The 20,574-nt window shown below is 38.1% G+C and overlaps 2 protein-coding genes across 2 annotated transcripts in view; both read right to left on the bottom strand.

Annotated features, from left to right (window-relative positions):
- LOC125812167 (superoxide dismutase [Cu-Zn] 2) overlaps positions 1-15,315 on the bottom strand; it is a 128,442-nt gene extending 113,127 nt beyond the window's left edge. The window contains exon 1 of the mRNA XM_049491662.1: positions 15,309-15,315. The gene's annotated coding sequence lies outside the window, so the exon portion shown is untranslated. The remainder of the gene's footprint in view (positions 1-15,308) is intronic.
- LOC125812152 (probable serine/threonine-protein kinase At1g54610) lies at positions 1,787-7,416 on the bottom strand. Its single transcript, XM_049491637.1, has 7 exons — positions 6,592-7,416; positions 6,205-6,489; positions 5,798-6,115; positions 4,648-4,875; positions 3,767-3,867; positions 3,259-3,376; positions 1,787-2,349 (listed from the first exon to the last, which is right to left on the bottom strand). The coding sequence occupies exons 1-7, from the start codon at positions 6,997-6,999 to the stop codon at positions 2,065-2,067; spliced, it is 1,743 nt and encodes a 580-aa protein (XP_049347594.1). The 5' UTR covers positions 7,000-7,416; the 3' UTR covers positions 1,787-2,064.
- Positions 15,316-20,574: the final 5,259 nt, after the last annotated feature.

The following is a 20,574-nucleotide window of genomic DNA, read 5'->3' as shown; positions in this document are numbered from 1 at the left end:
AACCTTAAATCCGCCCCACCCTGCTCTGCATAGCCTTACCCATTGCCTTATATCAATTTAACTCTAATTTTTTCATTATATTAATCTCTCTACATTTACTATGTAAGGATAATTAGGATTAAAATATCAATTATTTTTTATATAATAAACATGAAAACAAAAATAAAATGGAGGGAGTACAAATAAATAAACATGCATATCAATTGACTGAGTATATAATTGTCGATATTTGGGAGCAATATGTATAGTTAGGAGTTGTAATTATGATCCCTTGACCGACCACCTAATATAAAGATTTCAAATAAGTCCATTTCTGGGGTCCTATAGAAAACAAGAATAACTAATACTACCATATCTTTATTCCCATCTTTCATTTGATTGATTTTGTCTACTAAACACTCTTGAGTCTATTTTATTAATTGCTTCCGAAGCGATTCAACAATTGAATATGTGCTTCTAAAAGAAATTATTTGGAAATACATGAATCAAAAACTGTTAGTTAAGTAGTATTCCTTGTGTTCAATTTGTTTGACTTATATGGACTTGACATGGAGTATAAAAAAAACGTTGAATCTTGTGATCTTAAATTAAAGATATATCAACTATATCACATTTTAATTTTGTGATCTTAAATGAGTCATGCGGAAAATTAAAATTAAAGAATTGAAATGAGGGAATACTTATTTGATTATCTTAAGTTTGAAATGACAGGCATTAGCTTCGGGTCCCAACACTAGTATAGTATGAATTTTTTAAAAAATAATAAGGTTTCCATGTTTGCAGAGCAAAAGAAAGCAAAGAGAAGGACTTCCATATTTGCTAATTGAGAAGAAAAGGGCAACAACATTTCCTCAATCCATAAGATGGAGAATAGTTTGTAACCTCCTTCGAATACAAATACATCATGCTAATGTACGTTGAATGATCCATATCTAAGGGATTTTGAAGGCCAGTAAATATATGCAAGAGACAGGAACATCAATCCAAGACCTGAGCATACACTTGTCAACCAAACTAATGTATCAGAATCTAAGACACTCCGGAAGAAGTTAAGCTACTGCCCATTATGCAGTATAGCTACTGAAAGACCTATTCTTTCAATGTAATATAGTTGGTGTTATCTGGGAGAGGATCCTGGGACATGGGAAGAGGAAATACAATATGGAAGAGCTAACAATTCTGTAGCTATAATACTTACTACTTTAGGCCTGTGTCCACTTCATTTGGATGGAAAAGAACCAAAGAGTGTTCAACAATATGCATGCAGCAGCAAAACACTGATACTATGATTATTCAAGAGAGTCATCAATGAGAAGGGACATTCGAGGACTTGGCTTGATAACCAATCCTTAATACAAGTATGGCTATAGCTGATGTAACAGGGAACTAGTTGTTTTGAGTGGCTACTGCCATTTGGGGTCTTATGTCCAAATGATAGTTTTTTTTGGTTTACATGCACTTTTAACTCTTCACTTTGATGATAAATTTCTCCATTCCGGAGCTTTTCAATTATATTGAGCCTTCCATAAGTTCCAAAACAATTTAGTCACCAACTTAGGCTATGTGCCTCTGGATCAGTCATTGACCCGAGGGGAAAGTGCACAGATAGCCAATTTTGGGACCTCTATTTAAGGTATAGTTGAACTTTATAAACTTCTTCAAGTTTAACTACTTTAGATATATGCAATTCAAGTTTTGGGGAAAAAAAAAAAGATCTGTTCAAGTATAGATCTTGCAAGCAGAACAGATGACATCATTGTAATTTACTACTCGGAACAGGCAAAAGTAAAAGGAAAGAACGGCTGTAGATTGTTTATTCGGATTTTCATTGATCTAAACAGAGTCTGCTAATAGGAAGGAAGCAAAAATTTACATGTACAATGGTGAAAAGATTCTCATTATCCAAAAGAATACAAAAAAGAGGATACTAGGAAAAAAAAAAAATGCATTTTACCTCTCTATGCTGTTGAGAAGTTTCTTACTTACCGTATAGGACAAATAATCTGCAGGCTTTGCAGCTCCCTTCAAGTATACCAATTGTTGAATCACATCATTCTTTCGACTTTACATGCTTTCTTTTCCTTTCTTGTTAGAATCCTTCTTTGATGGTTTTGTCTTTCTTCTTGGAGCACCACCCGTGGCAGGTTCCACCAATGGGCCTGACCATGTTTGGATCGGTTCTTTGGAATATGAGAAGTTCATGGAGGTGAAAGGGACTTCTGAGGGTTCGTAGGCTGGATCAATGTGATGTGAAGATCCCAATGTATAACCTAAAGTTCCATCCTGGTGTGGTGGAGGAAACTTTTCACTCTTGCTCTTTGCATTTGCTTGTGTAATTAGACGCCGCCTCTGTTTAAACAATAGTCAGATAAATAACCTTGACAGAATGTACTAAAGAAATGAAATGGAGGATTGTTTATTTCCATAACGAATTGGTGGATGAACAAAAAAAGGAACTTTACAGCCCTGATGTACTCAACTCCCTGCTTTCAAATTTATGCAACATCTTCTATTTCCCAACGCCCAAAAAATGTTAGTAACCATACCACCAATAATACTATTTATTACAACTCACAAATAATACAAATTCAAACTTCGATGTGATGTTTTCCAAAATTGAAAAGTTATTTTGGAAAACATCACATAACTTCGATGGCATACAAGCTTTAAAATGTTAATTTGACTTGGGAGTACTATTTATTAAAGCTTGTGTGCCATTAAATGTAATCATATAAAATAAAATGCAAGGAGTACTAGTTCCAGATGTTGCAACGTAAAATAAGCATTGACTAGGTAACTAAAATGGAATTAGAGGAATAGAGTGTATAACTGTATATAATATAAAACTAATAGGAAAAGCAAGGGGTAGTTTTGACAATCATGACATCAGCAGACAACCACCTACTCCAGCTGCAAATAATTGAAAAGCAATATCTTGTACTGTTTGTATTTTGGAATGTAATTAGCCCAATGCAAAGAGACAATGTAAGTTGGAGAATTGTACACCTCAGAATCTCAACAGTTTTTCTAATCTCCTTGCAATATAATTATAACATGGCAACACAAAGTAGAACTATTTAATCCTGGGTAAGAAATAAACTGAAAACTGAAAATATGACCATCTTCGTAATTAGTATCTTTGTTCTATTAGTTTCACGTGGGAACTGCTCCTACAGGTTCACATTATGCATATACAATTTTACAAGCATTGGATGGATGGTAAAATATAAGAATTAATAAGCTTCTAAAATGACATACATCAATATTAACTTGCAGCTCCGCGTTGGCTTCAGGAGCAGGGATTGCCCTAACTGCTCGATCACGGTGGCGATTTCTCCTCCCACCATCAGCATTGGCTTTGCCAGTAGCCCTTTGTCTATTTTAGCAAATATTTCAGGAAAAAAAAAAGTTTAGAAGAAAAATGACAAACTGCATATCTACAGGAATTCAAATAGAAGATAATGAAGTTTCCCTACTTGATATCACTAAAATATGTCATAATTCAGAAGATTGATTCAAGCATTTATTAGAAAAACTGATCCTTTATCAGGTCCTGACTATAAAGGGGAATCTATATAAGAAATAAATAATTTTGAGCAAATATTGATGAAGTATATAGGTATCTCAACAAGAATGGTGTATGTTATCAACAAAAGAATCATAGACTTTCTTTTGGTAAGCTACAAAATAATCATAAACTTCAATATGAAAACATGAATATGAAGTGTGGTTATAAAAATAAAAAAAGGAATCCAGATAACTAGACCTTCGAGCATCTTCGTCTCGCCGTTTGGCATCCATTTCTTTGCTGGGTGGATATTTGGGGAGGATGGAAGGTTCACAAGCATAAGGTTTGGTAGTAAAGAACTGCACAGTAATAAACGAGACATATGGTGACAATCCTTCAAAATATTTCATGATTAATTTCAGAAAAGTGTAATACACTACCATCAAATGCTCCACATGCATTCTTGTCTAACAAAGACACAGGTCAATTGTTTCGACTGCATGTGACAACCAATGAAGGACTAACCAGTATATGCTTTGGAAATCCATGGAAGTTCTCTATAATTTTTTGGTAAGTTCTCTATAATTAATAAAGGGATAATACCGCTTTTGGTCCTTCAGTTAACTGATTTTGATCCTTGTAATAAATGACTCACAACATTTAACCTTTAATTAATTAAAATGTGTGCCTTTGGTCCCTCAATGTAGAAAATATATTATATTTAGGTTATTTTTAGAAGTACATTACCCTGAAATATGAAGTAACAATACAAGTTTAACATAACACATAGGTAATTAAATAATAAAACGGTTAATACTTGGGAAAATTATACTATTCACAAATCAAAAAGTGCACATTTCAAGCTGATTGTAGGGTTAAAAATACGTTGGCAGATATCAGAAGAACTAAAATTAGAATTTACCAATAACTGAGGAACCAAAATAGCTATTAACTCATTGATAAATGCAGAAGAACTTTTTCTTACTAATACAGATGAAGAGATTGAGGAACAAGTTTACATGAAAGCTAAAACAGGAGACAATAAAACAAACAAAGACTTCATCACTAAAACAGTTAACCAAGTAAGTTGCCTCAGAAGTAAAATTGTTAACGTAATAAAATAGATATGAACATCTTACTGCACTATGTAATGCAGCTGTAGCTGTCTGACGCTCAGCTGGATCAATGGCCAGAAGAGTCTCAATCAATGGCAACGATGAAGGTGGGAAATCTTTAAAGGTTTCAGTTATACATCTTCTGTATGATTGCTGAGGTTTGAATATAGTTGCATGTGGAAGCCTTGACTTTTTCCAATAATCTTCTGACGGAGATCCGCATAGCTTGAAGATCTTGTGGAGCTGCTCAACCTGAGTATTATTGCAGTGTAAATCCTAAAGTTGTGGAGCTCACGGCTAAAATCCAGTTCATAAGAGAATTGAGTTTAAAGTTACAAACATATTGATAAATATAGAATTCATAAGTTTTTGGATTTTTTTTAATTCATGGTCCTCCCACCACTCCCAGTCAGGCGGGAAGGAGGATTTGCATATCAAGGCACAAACATAGGCATTTAAGCTAAAGCTGGAGCAACACCATATCAGGACCAGGATTTGCATATCAGGATATTTTTTTTCAAGGCTTTTAGTCTTCTGGTTTGTAGTCCTGCCACTCATTCGAGATAAAGCCACATAAAAGTTTAAGCCCAAGAAGCTATTCTCTATCCTAGACCAAGATGTATGCCACCATGTCTCAGTCTGACTCGACGATAAACACAACGTTCAGTATTTCATGCAAAACTGTCTGCTCTGACTGCTTGGGTTTCGGAGGAGAGAACCTACTAGAAACAGCGTATACAATAATCTAAAACCAGAATCTTTCATCTCTTGACATACATTACTTATCATGCTAAAGAAAGTGTTTTTAGTAGTTCACTAAATCTTGATTCAATCAAATAAAGCTACATCTTTCACGAATTATCTATAGGGATGTGCCATGCAATAGCATAAAATACTGCTTTCATATTGAGGGGAATTTCATGTGGACAGAAATTATCCAAATGTAAAAGATTGAAACATCGAGATGTGTCATGAGATTTATATGGACTATAAGTTCATTTAATTTCCCTGTATCATAGTTGAAGGTAAAAAGCTTCTTTAACTAACAGATGCACTAGCAAACAAATAATTTGATGCAATCAACAAGCAAGGGGAAAACGGAAATCTTTTCTCTTATATCGTGCAAGACCTGTCTCTGTCAGATTGTTTCGACCAACAAATTCTAATACCATACCTCTGTACGACCAGGCATAATGGGCTTCCCAGCTAGTAGCTCAGCTAAAATACAACCAGCACTCCAGAGGTCCACACCAACACCATAGTCCGTGGCCCCAAGAAGAAGCTCTGGGGGTCTGTACCATAAAGTAACCACACGACTAGTCATAGGCTGCTTTTTATTGGGATCGAAGACTGAAGCCAAACCAAAATCTGCAATCTTGAGAACTCCCCCACTGTTAATTAGAAGATTTGATCCTTTTATATCACGATGCAACACATGACGGTTATGACAGTGTTCAAGCCCTGAAAATAGTTGATGCATGTAACATTTAACCTACAAATAATGATCAAGAAATAATGTAAACAACTCGGAAGCCAAACAATTACAGGTATAAATCAAAAAGCAACTAATGTAACCCCAACCTGAGCCTCTGTGAACTTGACTCCAGGGCTTGCAGCTAGTCCTGCTAAATCATGATCCATATAATCAAACACAAGGTACAAACTACAAGACATTCTTGACGTAACCAATCCTTGCAATGCAATAACATTTGGATGATCCAAGCGGCGCAAAATCAAGATCTCTCTTGCCATAAACTTCACACTCTCTGGCTCCAAATTATCAAATCTAACTTTCTTTAATGCAACGATGTTCCCCGTGAGATTATCTCTAGCTTTATACACATTGCTATAAGTACCTTGCCCAATCTATATAGAACAATACAACATATAAATGACAATGAATAAGATATTAATCAATCTAGAAAACAAAAACTAGTAACTAACAAATGAGGTGAACAGTTTGCTTGCCTTAGCCAGCTTCTCAAATGCATCCGCCCTCCGTGGAATCCAGCCATTGATAGCCTCTCCAGCAACCTCAGAAAGCCAGGATGGCCATCCAGCCGCTACTTGCTCGCCGTGCACATTCTTAGGTGGATTGCTCAACCTTGGATTAGGTTTAGACCTTCTCCTCTCACTCCTAGGCCGTGCATTGTCATCCTTCTTCTGATCTCTACCATTCTGAACTTCACCAACATCACTGCCTCCTCCTCTTCCTTCACCGCCGCCATCCACCTTATTTACAGTTCCAACTTTCTCTCTCCTCCCAGATTGTGCTGCCAAATCTCTATCTTCCCCATTTTCTCTCCTCCTTCCAACTACAACCTCCCCACTAGGCGTCTCAGAAGATGAAATCTCTTTCCCAAAAACACAACCCATCCTTGTACAATCTTAACCTTCATTTCTCATCAGACTGAACAGCGTTTTCCCTCATTCAAAAACCCACATGCAATAACCTCAAAAATGTAAACTTTACAAGAAAAACAATCAAATGGAACAAGATTAAGCTTAAAAATATGAACTTTACAGCAGTTTACTATGCAAAAGAAACAATTGGGGCTGCAAACCAGAAAGTATCAAAGCAAACTAAGTAATGGTTCTTTAAAAATGCAAGTAAAAAAAGAAACAAGAATCTGAGATAGAGCAAATTAAAGCAAGATTAAGGAAAATGGGGTTGTTAGATAATAGTAATCTGAGGAAAGGCGTAATTGAAGAACCCTAGATTTTGTGCCAAAGAAAGTAGAAGCACTAATGATTTGGAGTTAAGCCCACCATTTATGGCGGTCAAAAATGGAGTGTAAATTTGAGAAAAGGGGAGAAGGAAAGAAAAGGCAAAAATGCACAGTGAGTAATGCTAGTATCTTTATTGCACTTCTTTTGTGGGATTGAAGATCCAACATATATTAAAGTTTCAAATTAATAGTCCCACATTTCCACCATACCAAATATAAATAAATAAATACTTTTATTTAAATTAATACTATAAATATTAGTACGTCAGTAGCTTAATATATAATAATATAAATTAAATTGAGTAACAAACTCAAAATATGAAGTACAAAAAGTCAATATTTTCTCTCATCCATTAAATATAAAGCATAATTTTATATGTACTACTAGTAAAATTATATGTATACAGTGAGATTAGAGATTGAGTAAATAAATTTTAGCTACACAATTAATGCTCCTTTTATTTCAATTTACGTGACATATTTCATTTTTCGAGAGTCAAATAGTTTAAATTTGACCAAAAATTTGCACATGAAATCTTTATTTTTTGTTGAAATGAAAATTATATATTTGCAAATTACGTAAAAAGTATTATAAGTCACAATAGTTGACAATCCAAAATATTTAAAAAAATATATAAAAGTTTTACATTCAAAAATAAATTTATTTGAATTTCTAAATTCGAAATGTATCACATCGGATGAAAGGAGTATATATATATATACATTAGCTGTTTTTTTTTACATTAGCTGTTTATATATATATATATATATATATATATATATATATATATATAAGAAGAGATTATACACCCAAAAAAAAAAAACAGCTAATGAACTTTTTTCTGCTGATGGTCTTAGTGGTTGTAGGTCAAAAAGCACCTCTCCTATTTTTTTCCTCCCTCCTAAAAACTTTCACTTGCTTTATTTTTCTTCTTTTTTTTTATATTTATTTGTTGTGAAATTAAAAACAATTTATATATATAAAAAAAATATTGTAGTTGATAGAGAACTAAAAGATCAAAGAATGACTAAAAGAATTCGTATGGTGTGATATTATTTAATCCTTTTTTTCTTGTGCTCTAGAAATTTTAAGATTGTTTTTTTAAATTTAATTAGGACATGTTAATTAATTTTCAATAAATAATTTTACTCGTATTGATACAATATATTTCCAGATATTATATGAGTGGTTAGATCCTACATGTTTGATCAAACATCATTCCTCAAATTAGCTTAATTAATCATGTCTTTTTTTCCTTATACTTTTTCCTTCTTTTGTGATAATCAATTTTGCCCTCTATATTCAATGGAGAAAAATTCGAACGATTTCAAAAATTGAACTAAAAATTAAAATAAATATAAAAGGGTTAAAAATTTGGAAACTGGCTTACATGCTATGTACTTAATATTTTATTCATTAATTTTATGAAATACTTAGATATAAAAAAAATTACATAAGAATTATATTGGTCATGCTCTTCCTTTTTTTTTTTTTTTTGGTTTGAAAAGTTAGTGATTATTAAATATTGTTTTCAAGAAAGTAACAAGCAGATACTTATTAAACTACGCTAAGAAACCTTAAGACAACTAACATATTCGAACACAATCATTACCATTCTCTTATTTTATACTTCAATGATAATTGGTAAAGGTGATTGTTTAGCATGATTTGTAGTCAAAGTATCACGACCCAGACCGTCGTGATTGACACCCACACTAATCCTCCGGTGGAAAAACCATTACTACAACCCAAACTATACAACTTAATCAAAACTATGCATTTAAAGATACGGAAGCAGGTTTAAATAACCAAAAGAAATATGGAGTTCTCATAAACTCCAAAGGTTTAAATAAACTAGTCAAACTAATGCGGAAGAACAACCCCTAGAACCCGAAAGTCATTATATCAAAACTCTACTAACGACAAGTCTAAGAACAAGGGGTACAACCCCGAAACTAAACAACACCTTAAACAAATAGTCTGAGTCTGAAAAGAGTGGACTTAAACAAGAGAGATCCATGGCAGCCTGAAAGAACTGGCTCATCCTTGAATCCGGTCATGCTCAATAGTCACCTAGATGAGGTCTATCAATAGCCGCTTGAAGATGCCCTGTACTTAACAAAGAACAAGCAAGTGCAGTATCAATACACCACCACAGTGTACTGATAGGATCACGCGGCCACGCGGCTATCCCAATAAGTGAAACACATGCAAGTAACCACATTATTGTATTGACGCAATTGGAAGATCAGGATTTCTCCCTGCCGCTCAAGCGGGATCAGATCGGGCTTTAGCGAGAACAGCTGTAATTGAATCGGGAACGGACCTGCTTGTTGGCTCTGATTAGGATCATCAGAACATCCTGAAAGATTCTCTTGAAAAGCTTGACTTGCAAGCGGAGAATGACGAGTCTCACCCACTTTTTGGGCAACATTATAAAACAGGCATATACCAAACATATACAATATTAGTCATCTTTTCAGGATCAATGTAGCATTCCACATTCTTAATAATAAACATTGGTTATCATTTTAGAGCAACAAACAGTCTTTCAACCTCAATCACCATTAGATATGAACGTATTCATCACAAGTATACACAACACAATTCAATGGTCCTCTCACGGAACCCAATTCAATGGTCATCTCATGGAACCCATACCCAAACTGTTAGTGTACCGGTACGTGGTACCCGATCCAAGTTAGTGTGTCGGATCGTGACACTCGTTCCAATGTTTATGTCGGTACGTGGCAACCGATCCTAGTTAGTGTATCGGATCGTGACACCCGTTCCAATGTTTATGCCGGTATGTGGCAACCGATCTCAATTAGTGTGTCAGAACGTAACACCCGATCCATTCAACAAACCACTATCACAATCATAAGTACATTCTCATAATCATACAATCAAGTCATGATTCATGACATTCAATTATCCTTATTCACGATTAGTGTGATCAATAATGCAACATTCACATACATACATGCATTATAATGAAGCAAGTACAAACATATTTCACACAACATGAAATCACAACCCCGACTTTTTAAAACGTCTAAATTAACTCGTATCTTCGTGGAAAGACAAGGAGGGTGGATAATAAATTAAGAATGATGTGGTATGCCATATTTTAAGTGTTCAAGGCTTGTATCTCAAGTTTTTAAGTTAGGTAAGTGGCAAAATAAAAGTTGGCGAAAGTTATCGTAAGTTTCTTTTTAAAGATTTCTCTGAAATTTGGATCAAATGTCTTAGATGTTTTCTCCCAATATACAAAGTGTTAGAAGGCCTATCACCCATTAAATCGAAGACCTACGAGTCTAGTTTGCAACGCACATAACCCCGTATCCAACCAACATTGGAGTAAAAAGTTATGAGGATTTTACTACGGACTGCCAGGGCAAAAATCGGGTTGGATCTGGGTCGGGTAAAAAATGTGGTATGTCGGCTTACTCAACGTTTTAAGCCATGAAAACATTTCTTTTCACTTCCAAACCAGAAAGAAAGCTTAATAGAGTGTTCTTATGGAGTTCTTGCATGATGAAGGTTTGTTTTTGACGATTTCTACCATTAAAGGTTACCCCCGTGCCTAGAAACGTGATCTCTACACGTGGCAATCATTTTTCCCTTCTATTAGCTGCATTTGGAGCTAGTTTTTGAAGATATAAATTTGTAGTTATTGGTGTTTCTTCAATGTTTACACTTGGTTAACTAAGGTAATCATCTTGGGACTCTTTTATGATTGTTTTTATGAATTTCTACGGATGTTTCGACAAGTTGGGGTAATATGGCAAATCTGCCGATTTAAGATTAATTATGAACTATTTATAAGTGTGTACCAGTTGTGTTATAGTTTTTTTTGAAGCTTAGGACATAAGAAATAACTTTCGTGAAGGAACTATGGTCTTTCGAGCGTTCATTGGAAAAGTATGTTAAGGCTATTCCCTTTGTTTGATATGTTTCCTTAGAGCTTGGGAGTGATATAATAGGGTAGTTAATGTTGGTGATATTGTAGATGCAATTATGAGTGGTTGGGTGATTGAGTGGTTATAAACCCTCATTTTAGGGACTCATAATTTGTTAAGAACGACCCTAAGTTAGGAACGACTTGAAGATTATTCATATATATTGTTTATAGCTAAATTGCTCGCCTTTAGCCTATTCAATTGTTTGTTGTCGCCCTTGGGGCTATTGTGGTTAGTTGTTGAGCTATGAACTGCCTATGGGGGCTATGATGTTGTCTAATAGGGCTATGTTATTGCCAAAGAGGGTTATGTGTTGCCCACGGGGCTATATTGATGCCAAAGAGTGTTGTGTATCGCCTACGGGGTTATTTTGATGCCAAAGAGGGCTATGTTGATGCAAAAGAGGGCTATGTGCAGCCCACAGAGCTATGATGTTGCCTAAGAGGGCAATGCGCTACCTACGGGGCTATATCGTTGCCAAAAAGGGATATGTGACTTCTTAAAAAGATAAGGGGTTACCGATAGGGGTATGTAGATTGATTTGGCACCTTCTGGTCTTATGGGGGACTATGTAGGTGGTATGTTGTTTGTACATTTCGAGCTTATGGGGGCTTGGTTAGGTTGTTGTTTGATCATTTTTGTATTTTTAGATTCAGTAGCGGATTAACATGCTTATCTAAATTTTGATTTCCTTACGTGATTGCTTTTGGTATGTTATGATACTTGCTCATTTAGTCTATAGCCTTTCATACTCTATACATTATTTTGTACTGACGCCACATTGCCTGGGGGCGCTGCATTCATTCATGCAGGTCTCGACAGACGACCCAGTAGACCTCCTCAGCAGCAGGATTGACTTCTATCCGATTGGCTAGCCCCTTTCCTCCGGAGCTGCCAGAGTTGGGAGGTTTGTTAGCTTTTGTTGTATATATATTTACGGGTAGGTTGGGGCCCTGTCCCGCCAATATTTACTTATCTTAGAGGCTTGCATACTAGTGTGTGGGGTGTATAGTTACGTTATGGCCATGCTGGCGTAGTTTGTTAGTTTGCTGAAGCTTGCGTGTTGTTTGATGTATTGTCTTGATATATACTTGCTATTAGTTTTGGTATAGATATCATGGTGGCCTCGACGGCTCAATCAGAACTTCTGTGCTAGTTGGCTATTTATTTAGATGAACTCTTAGGAGTAAATGTTTTTTTTATATATTTGTTGACAGGGGCATTGCCGGCCGAGGGCATAGTTTTAAGCCGAGATATACTTGTTTGTTTTCTTGATTGCATGTGGCTGTCATGCGCTAGTAGCAAATGGTTCAACAGGGTCGGCTCGGGCTTGAGTTTTGGAAATAGGAGCCAGTTGTGTCCCCTTGAGTTTGGGGCGTGACAAATTTGGTAGCAGAGCAACTTCATATCCTAGGGAGTTTGTAAGTCGTGTCTAGTAGAGTCTTGTTTATAAATGTGTTGTGCACCACATTCGATAAGCGAGAAGCTATCGGACATGTTAGAATGACTATCCTTCTTTTGATCACCTCGTGCTATAAAGCGGTGTCTTAAAAGTTGAGGTTTTTGGCTTATAATTGATACTTGGATGCAGATAGAGATGGCTGACACCAGACAGACCACAGCTAGACATGGGCTAGATACAACTGCAGGTGAGGGTACCGGCAAGGTACCATATGTGGAGGTAGCCCATTCTGAGACACAGGGGAGACATCTTCTTAGCCCCCTATAGCTTCTCCACTGCTTTAGGAGCCTCTGAGGGCTACATGACTTCCGGCTCCACCAGCAGTACCACCTCTAGTTCCTCTTATTCCATCTGATCAGGATTTCAAGAGTGCAGTATGTATGTTAGCATAGTTAGTAGCTGCACAGCGCCAACCAGTTGCGCCAGATATTGTCGGACCTTCTGAAGGGCCTGGAAGTTAGAGAGTTCGTGAATTTCTTGCCTTGAATCCTCCACAGTTTACAGGGACAGATCGTAGACAGGACCCTTAGCACTTTGTTGATCAGCTTCATAGGATCTTTAGAGTCATGCATGCCTCAGCGACTGAGTCAGTTGAGTTAGCAGCATTTCGATTGCGCGATGTTGCAGTATTATGGTACAAAAGTTGGGAGAGATCTAGGGGAAAAGATACATCTCTACCCACTTGGGATAGCTTTACCGAAGCTTTCATAGATCACTATTTGCCTCAAGAGATCAGGGATGGTCGGGTGGACCAGTTTCCAAACCTCCGACAGGGCAGCTGATGAGTCAACAAATTGGATACATTTAGGGCTTTATTTTAATGGAAATAGTGTCCTTGAATGCTTATTTTATCTCAATACCTGATTAAAATGTTGAAGTTTTAGTGGAAGCATGGACTCTTAGGCGCAAAACAGAGCAAATAGGGCTGAAAAGAACAAGAAATGGAATCCTGCGGATCACCAAGTTCAACTTGGCGAGTCCCTGAAACGACATGAACCGCCCTTCGTTCCAGTACGCGAAGCCTTGAAGGAAGTGGATCAAAAGGCGAGGAAATGAGCCGTCGGCGAGTCGCCGATCAGTTACGCGAAGCAGTACTGTACCGTCCAATGATCCATAATGCGAGGATGCTAAAGGCAAGACACTGAAGGCGATGAGCTAACCTAAAGGCGGATCGCCGAGTTCATCGGCGATCTCGACTAATGTCGCCGAACAATTCTCCGCAACACAATCTGTGAAAACTATAAATACTAGTTAGAATTGTAGTCTTAGGGGGATTTTGAAGAATTTTGGAGTGGAACAATTATTATTATTATTTTCACTTTAGAACATACTTTAGTGGATATTTTCTCTCAAGTTTGGAGAGGGTTTTATGGAGACTTGAAGAAAGGAGTTCTTCTTCCCTAAGTTGGAAGTGGATCTTCTCTATTCATTTTCTTTTGCTTAATTTAAGGTTTAATTTCTTATACCCAGTTTATTTTATTATCATGTTAGATATAATTTCTTATTTCTTGATGAGTGGCTAAAAACCCCCATTCTTGGGGTGTGATTTAGCAAATATGGGTTAATATTCTTGTTAGGTCTTGCTTGTTGATAGGTTAGATGTATTTTAATGGTGATTTCACCTAGTGGTTGTGGTTTAATCTAAAGTGTTTGTAGTTGCAAATACAAAGCCACCCATGTGTTTTTGGCTTGCCCGAGAGGGAGGTCGCGAAACCAAAACCACTAGACTGATGGCCTAAGGAGTGGGTCGACATGAGGTTCAGCTCAAGAGGGTGAGTCCTAGTCCCATATCCTAACACTTAGCTCGAGAGAGTGAGTGGGGTAAGGCGTAGGCTGGTCTTCATGCGGCAAATGCGTGTCCGAGAGGAACACATTTAAAATGGGGTAAGTTGCCCGAGAGGGAACTTATTTCCATTTAAAGCTTAGCCTAGTCACTATTATTTTGCAAATTTCCTATCGAAAGCATGTATCCAACAATTTATTTCAACTTGTATTGCGGTCACATCCCAAGAACATTTCCCCATACTTGATTCTCTTGTTTATTTTGTTGTTTTAATACTTGTTACAAAACCCCATTTTGATATTTGACACTTTTGTGTCACCCCATTTAATTTACAATGTCTTTTATCGCAAATGTCTTTAACTACGACTAACTTGAATGAAATTCTAATTGGTTATTAATTCTCAAAACCGCTCCCTTGGGACACGACCCCAACCCTTGGTTGGGTTACTATATTATCGACGATCGTAGACACTCATACCGTAGGTCAGTGTCGTTGGTCACGATAAGCATCAGCAGCATGAGTGTCCGAGAGTATGGGCTAAGATTTGACTCATTGGCTAGATATGCACCATCATTTGTTGATACGATACATGATAGGGTGCGCAGATTTGTAGAGGGCTCGACTCGGACTATATCGACGCTTGTTCTACCACTGCACTAAATGATAATATGGATATCTTGCAAATTTAGGCCTTTGCACAAGGCATAGAGTATCGCCGACATCTACAGTATTTGAGTGAGAGGGTCGAGAGAGAGAGACAGAAGAGGGCTAGGCCCGCTGGTTCACATGGAGATTTTCAGGGTGGTCCCGGACCCCGATATTCTATTAGGCCACCTAGACCTCCACCACAATAGTTCTAGGGTTGTAGATTTGATCGTTAAGGACAGTCAGGCCCAGGTGAGGGTTCATGAGCATCAGGTTCTCAGCAACAGAGGGGTCCAGGCCAGGCTAGGACAACCCCGCCGCGTTGCCCTACTTGCGGTAGGATGCATTTCGGGAGGTGCAGACAGGGTTCCACAGGTTGTTATTCTTGTGGACAGGAGGGGCATGGATGGAGAAACTGCCCGACCATAGGTCAGGGTGGTATATGTTAGTCGACCAGGTCAGTTGTAGGTTCCTCCTCATCAGTATAATCTACAGAGGGTGGACCCAGACTTCAACATGTAGAGGTATAGACGGAAGCAAAGAGGGAACATCTAGTTCTAGTAGTGGACAGAACCGTACATATTCATTAGCTGGCCGACAGGACTTAGAGTCATCACCAGATGTTGTGACAAGTACATTGATTGTTTGCTCCCACTGTGTTTATGCTTTGATAGATCCTAGATCTACCTGTCTTATGTTACTCCATTTATTGCGGGGAAGTTATGTATAGTAGCAGAGTCATTAGATCGACCTTTTATTATATCTACACTAGTTGGTGAGTCTATTATTTCCAGGAGAGTCTATCGAGGTTCCACGGTAGAAATTATCGACCGTCAGACCTCTATAGACATCGTAGAGTTAGAGATTGTCGATTTCGACGTCATTATGGGTATGGACTGGTTAGCGTCTTGTTATGCTAATGTTGAGTGTCAGACAAAGATTGTTAGATTCCATTTTCCAGAAGAGGCAGTTCGGGAATGGAAAGGCGATACAGCAACGCCGAAAGGTTGGTTTATTTCCTATCTTAAGGTGAGGAAGATGATTTTTAAGGGTTGTATTTATTATCTTGTTCACGTTCATGATATAGATGCAAAACCACCGGCTCTTCAGTCTATTCTGTTAGTTAATGAGTTTCTAGATGTATTTCCAAACGAGCTTTCTGATATCCCTCCAGAATGAGAAATTGATGTTACTATCGATATGCTACCAGGTAGACAACCTATATCTATCCCTCCTTGTAGAATGGCTCCTGCTGAGCTAAATGAGTTAAAGGATCAGCTGAAAGACTTGCTGGATAAAGGCTTTATTAGGCCTAGTGCTTCACCATGGGGTGTGCCAGTATTATTCGTAAGGAAGGAACATGGCTCACTAAGAATGTGTATCGATTACCGACAGCTGAATAAGCCGACTATAAAGAATAAGTCTCCGCTTCCGAGGATCGATGACTTGTTTGATCAGTTACAAGGTGCTGAGTGCTTTTCAAAGATTTATTTAAGATCAGGGTACCACCAGATACGATTTCAAGAGAAAAACGTTCCTAAGACAGCTTTTAGAACCAGATATGGACACTTTGAGTTCTTGGTAGTGTCTTTTGGATTAACTAATGCCCCAACATTGTTCATGGACCTGATGAATAGTATATTCAGGCCGTATCTAGACTTGTTTGTGATTGTATTTATTGATGATATTTTGGTGTATTCACGTTCCAAAGCTGAGCATGCAAATCATCTGCGAGCAGTCCTTCAGGTTCTTCGAGACCGAGAACTTTCTGCAAAGTTCTCTAAGTGTGAGTTCTGGTTGGACTCTGTAGCTTTCTTAGGCCATATTGTACCAGATGCACGTATTGCGGTTGATATACAAAAGATTGAAGTCGTAAAGACTTTGCCCAGACCCATGACTCCGACTGAGGTTCGTAGTTTCTTAGGGTTAGTTGGGTACTACAAAAGGTTTGTAGAGGGGTTTTCTTCACTTTCGGCACCATTAACGGAGTTGACTCAAAAAGCAGCTAAGTTCCAGTGGATTGAGGCTTGCGAGCATAGTTTCCAGGAGCTTAAGGACATGTTGACATCCACACCAGTTCTAACATTGTCAGAGGATTCAGAAGGCTATGCAGTGTACTGTGATGCTTGTGGTGTTGGGTTGGGATGTGTTCTAATGCAACATGGTAAGCTTATCGCATATGTTTCAAGGCAGTTGAGAAAGCATGAGAAGAACTATCCGACTCACGATTTAGAGTTGGCTGCAGTTGTGCATGCATTAAAGATCTGGAGACATTATTTGTATGGCTTTCATGTTGACATCTTCACATATCATAAAAGCCTTCAATATATCTTTAGACAGAAGGATTTATATCTGCGACATCGTCGATGGCTTGAGTTACTGAAAGCTACGGCGTGGATATTTTATATCATCCAAGAAAGGCGAATGTGGTAGCCAATTCCCTCAATCGAAGATCTTTGGGTAGTTTATCTTATTTAGGTGTTGGAAAACGTGAGCTAGTGTGAGAGCTTCATCAGTTATCTAGCTTGGGAGTCAAATTGTAAGAGACAGAAGATAATAGGTAACAATTCAGGACATAGCCGTATCATCTCTAGTTGTAGAAGTAAAATCACGGCAACAAGAGGATCTTAGCTTAGAGCAGCTCAGAGCCAAGGCTCAGGATCAACAGTCTTTAACATTTGATATAGCAGGAGATGGAGTCCTTAGATATAGCGGTCAATTGTGTGTTTCGAATGTTGTAAGACTTCAACATTGGATTATGGAAGAGGCACATCATTCTCGTTATTCTATTCACCCTGGTTCGACGAAGATGTACCATGATATTAAGAAGATCTATTGGTGGCACAGGATGAAGAAGGACGTTATTGAGTTTGTGGCACAGTGTCCTAATTGCCAACAGGTGAATGTTGAGCACCAAAAGCCTGTTGGGCTAGTTCAGGAGATAGCCATTCCTTTATGGAAGTGGGAAACAATTAATATGGATTTTATTACAGGGTTACCTCGAACGCGTCGCAAGTTTTACTCTATTTGGGTAATTGTTGATAGACTAACAAAATCAGCCCACTTCTTACCAGTTAGGGATACTTTTACGTCCGAAGACTATGCAAGGCTCTATATTAGAGAGATTTTTAGGCTACACAGTGTCCCAGTATCTATTATCTCTGATAGAGGAGCACAATTTACCACCAACTTCTGGAACTCCTTCCAGAAAGGACTGGGGACACATGTTAATCTTAGTACAGCCTTTCACCCTCAGACAGATAGCCAGGCTAAGTGCACAATTTTGACAATCGAGGATATGTTACGAGCATGCACGCTAGACTTCAAGGGAAGTTGGGATGATCACTTGCCCCTTATTGAGTTCGCATACAATAATAGTTATCATTCCAACATCGTGATGACACCTTATGAGGCTTTGTATGGGCAAAAGTATAGGTCCCCCATTTGATGGTTCGAGGTAGGTGAGTCAGAGTTGATTGGATCCGACTTAGTACAACAGACAGTGGAGCAGGTTAAGCTCATTCGGGAGAGGTTGCTAACAGCTCAAAGCAAACAGAAGTCATACTCAGATATACGACGAAGGGACTTAGAGTTTTGTGTTGATGATTGGGTATTCTTAAAAGTCTCACCTATGAAGGGTGTTATGAACTGCCTATGGGGGCTATGATGTTGTCTAATAAGACTATGTTATTGCCAAAGAGGGGTAGGTGTTGCCTACAGGGCTATATTGATGCCAAAGAGTGTTATGTGTTACCTATGAGGCTATTTTGACGCCAAAGAGGGGTAGGTGTTGCCTACAGGGCTATGTTGATGCAAAAGAGGGCTATGTGCATCCCACATAGCTATGATGTTGCCTAAGAGGGTTGTACGCTACCTACGGGGCTATATCATTGCCAAAAAGGGCTATGTGACTTCTTAAAAAGATAAGGGGTTACCGATAGGGGTATGTAGATTGATTTGGCACCTTCTGGTCTTATGGGGGACTATGTAGGTGGTATGTTGTTTGTACATTTCGAGCTTATGGGGGCTTGGTTAGGTTGTTGTTTGATCATTTTTGTATTTTTAGATTCAGTAGCGGATTAACATGCTTATCTAAATTTTGATTTCCTTACGTGATTGCTTTTGGTATGTTATGATACTTGCTCATTTAGTCTATAGCCTTTCATACTCTATACATTATTTTGTACTGACGCCACATTGCCTGGGGGCGCTGCATTCATGCATGCAGGTCCAGACAGAAGACCCAGTAGACCTCATCAGCAGCAGGATTGACTTCTATCCGATTAGCTAGCCCCTTTCCTCCGGAGCTGTCAGAGTTGGGAGGTTTGTTAGCTTTTGTTGTATATATCTTTATGGGTAGGATGGGGCCCTGTCTCGCCAATCTTTACTACTCTAAGAGGCTTGCATACTAGTGTGTGGGGTGTATAGCTACGTTATGGCCATGCTAGCCTAGTTTGTTGGTTTGCTAAAGCTTGTGAGTTGTTTGATGTATTGTCTTGATATATACATGCTTTCAATTTTGGTATAGATATCATGGTGGCCTCGACGGCCCAATCAGGACTTCTGTGCTAGTTAACTATTTATTTATATGAACTCTTGGGGGTAGCTGTTTCTTTTATATATCTATTGGCAGGGGCCTTGCCGGCCGAGGGCTTAGTTTTAAGTCGAGATATACTTGTTTGTTTTCTTGATTGCGCGTGGCTGCCATCCGCTAGTAGCAAATGGTTCAGCAGGGTCGACTCAGGCCTGAGTTTTTGGCATTAGGAGCTAGTTGTGGCCCCTTGAGTTTGGGGCGTGACAAAGACCATCACCTACCTCGAATCCAAGCTTGAATCCTCTAAGGCACTTGAATCTTTCCTTTCCGGATTCTTTCCGCTTTTTCTAGGTCTACAAACAATTAATATACGCAAGAATCAACAATCAAAGGTCTAATTATCCGAATTATAACAAACCCAATAACCCTAGACCAAACCCAAGATCCTAATACCCAATTTAGGGCTTTTTCCACCAATAATTTCATATCAAAACCCTCCCCCAATAGTAATTAACCTATAACCCAAGTTCTACGGATCGAAAAATGGATTAGGAGAGTAAAATACTTACCTTTAGTGCTAGAAGAGGTGGAAAACCTTCAATAAATAGTCATGGGTCGTTCCTTAGCTCTCAAAGTCAAAAAGTGCAGAATAAAACGTTTTTGGGATTTATTTTCGACTTAAGTCGCGACTGTCCCGCCACAACAGACCTCATCCCGCTATAGCGGCCTCGCCCTGGCGGAAATAATCCTTCCACAACGGCTTGCACGGAACTAGTGAGCAAATTTAAGAATTCCAAACCCCCATTTCACAACACGCCTTCATCCCATGACACT

This window comes from Solanum verrucosum, unplaced genomic scaffold (genome assembly GCF_900185275.1).
Source record: "Solanum verrucosum unplaced genomic scaffold, falcon-dt-bn FXZP01000115.1, whole genome shotgun sequence".
NCBI lineage: Eukaryota > Viridiplantae > Streptophyta > Magnoliopsida > Solanales > Solanaceae > Solanum > Solanum verrucosum.
Note: the sequence above shows the minus strand (reverse complement) of the source record. Positions and strands in the feature narration are given on the sequence as shown.

What these genes read in the sequence shown, in the direction of transcription:
- LOC125812152 (XM_049491637.1), bottom strand. Translation starts at nt 6,999, where the DNA reads ATGGGTTGTGTTTTTGGGAAAGAGATTTCATCTTCTGAGACGCCTAGT. An exon ending in TCAAGTTCACAGAGGCTCAG is followed by an intron (nt 6,116 to 6,204) that starts GTTGGGGTTACA and finishes CATTATTTGTAG; the next exon opens with GTTAAATGTTACATGCATCA. An exon ending in AGCTGCAAGTTAATATTGAT is followed by an intron (nt 2,350 to 3,258) that starts GTATGTCATTTT and finishes TTGTTTAAACAG; the next exon opens with AGGCGGCGTCTAATTACACA.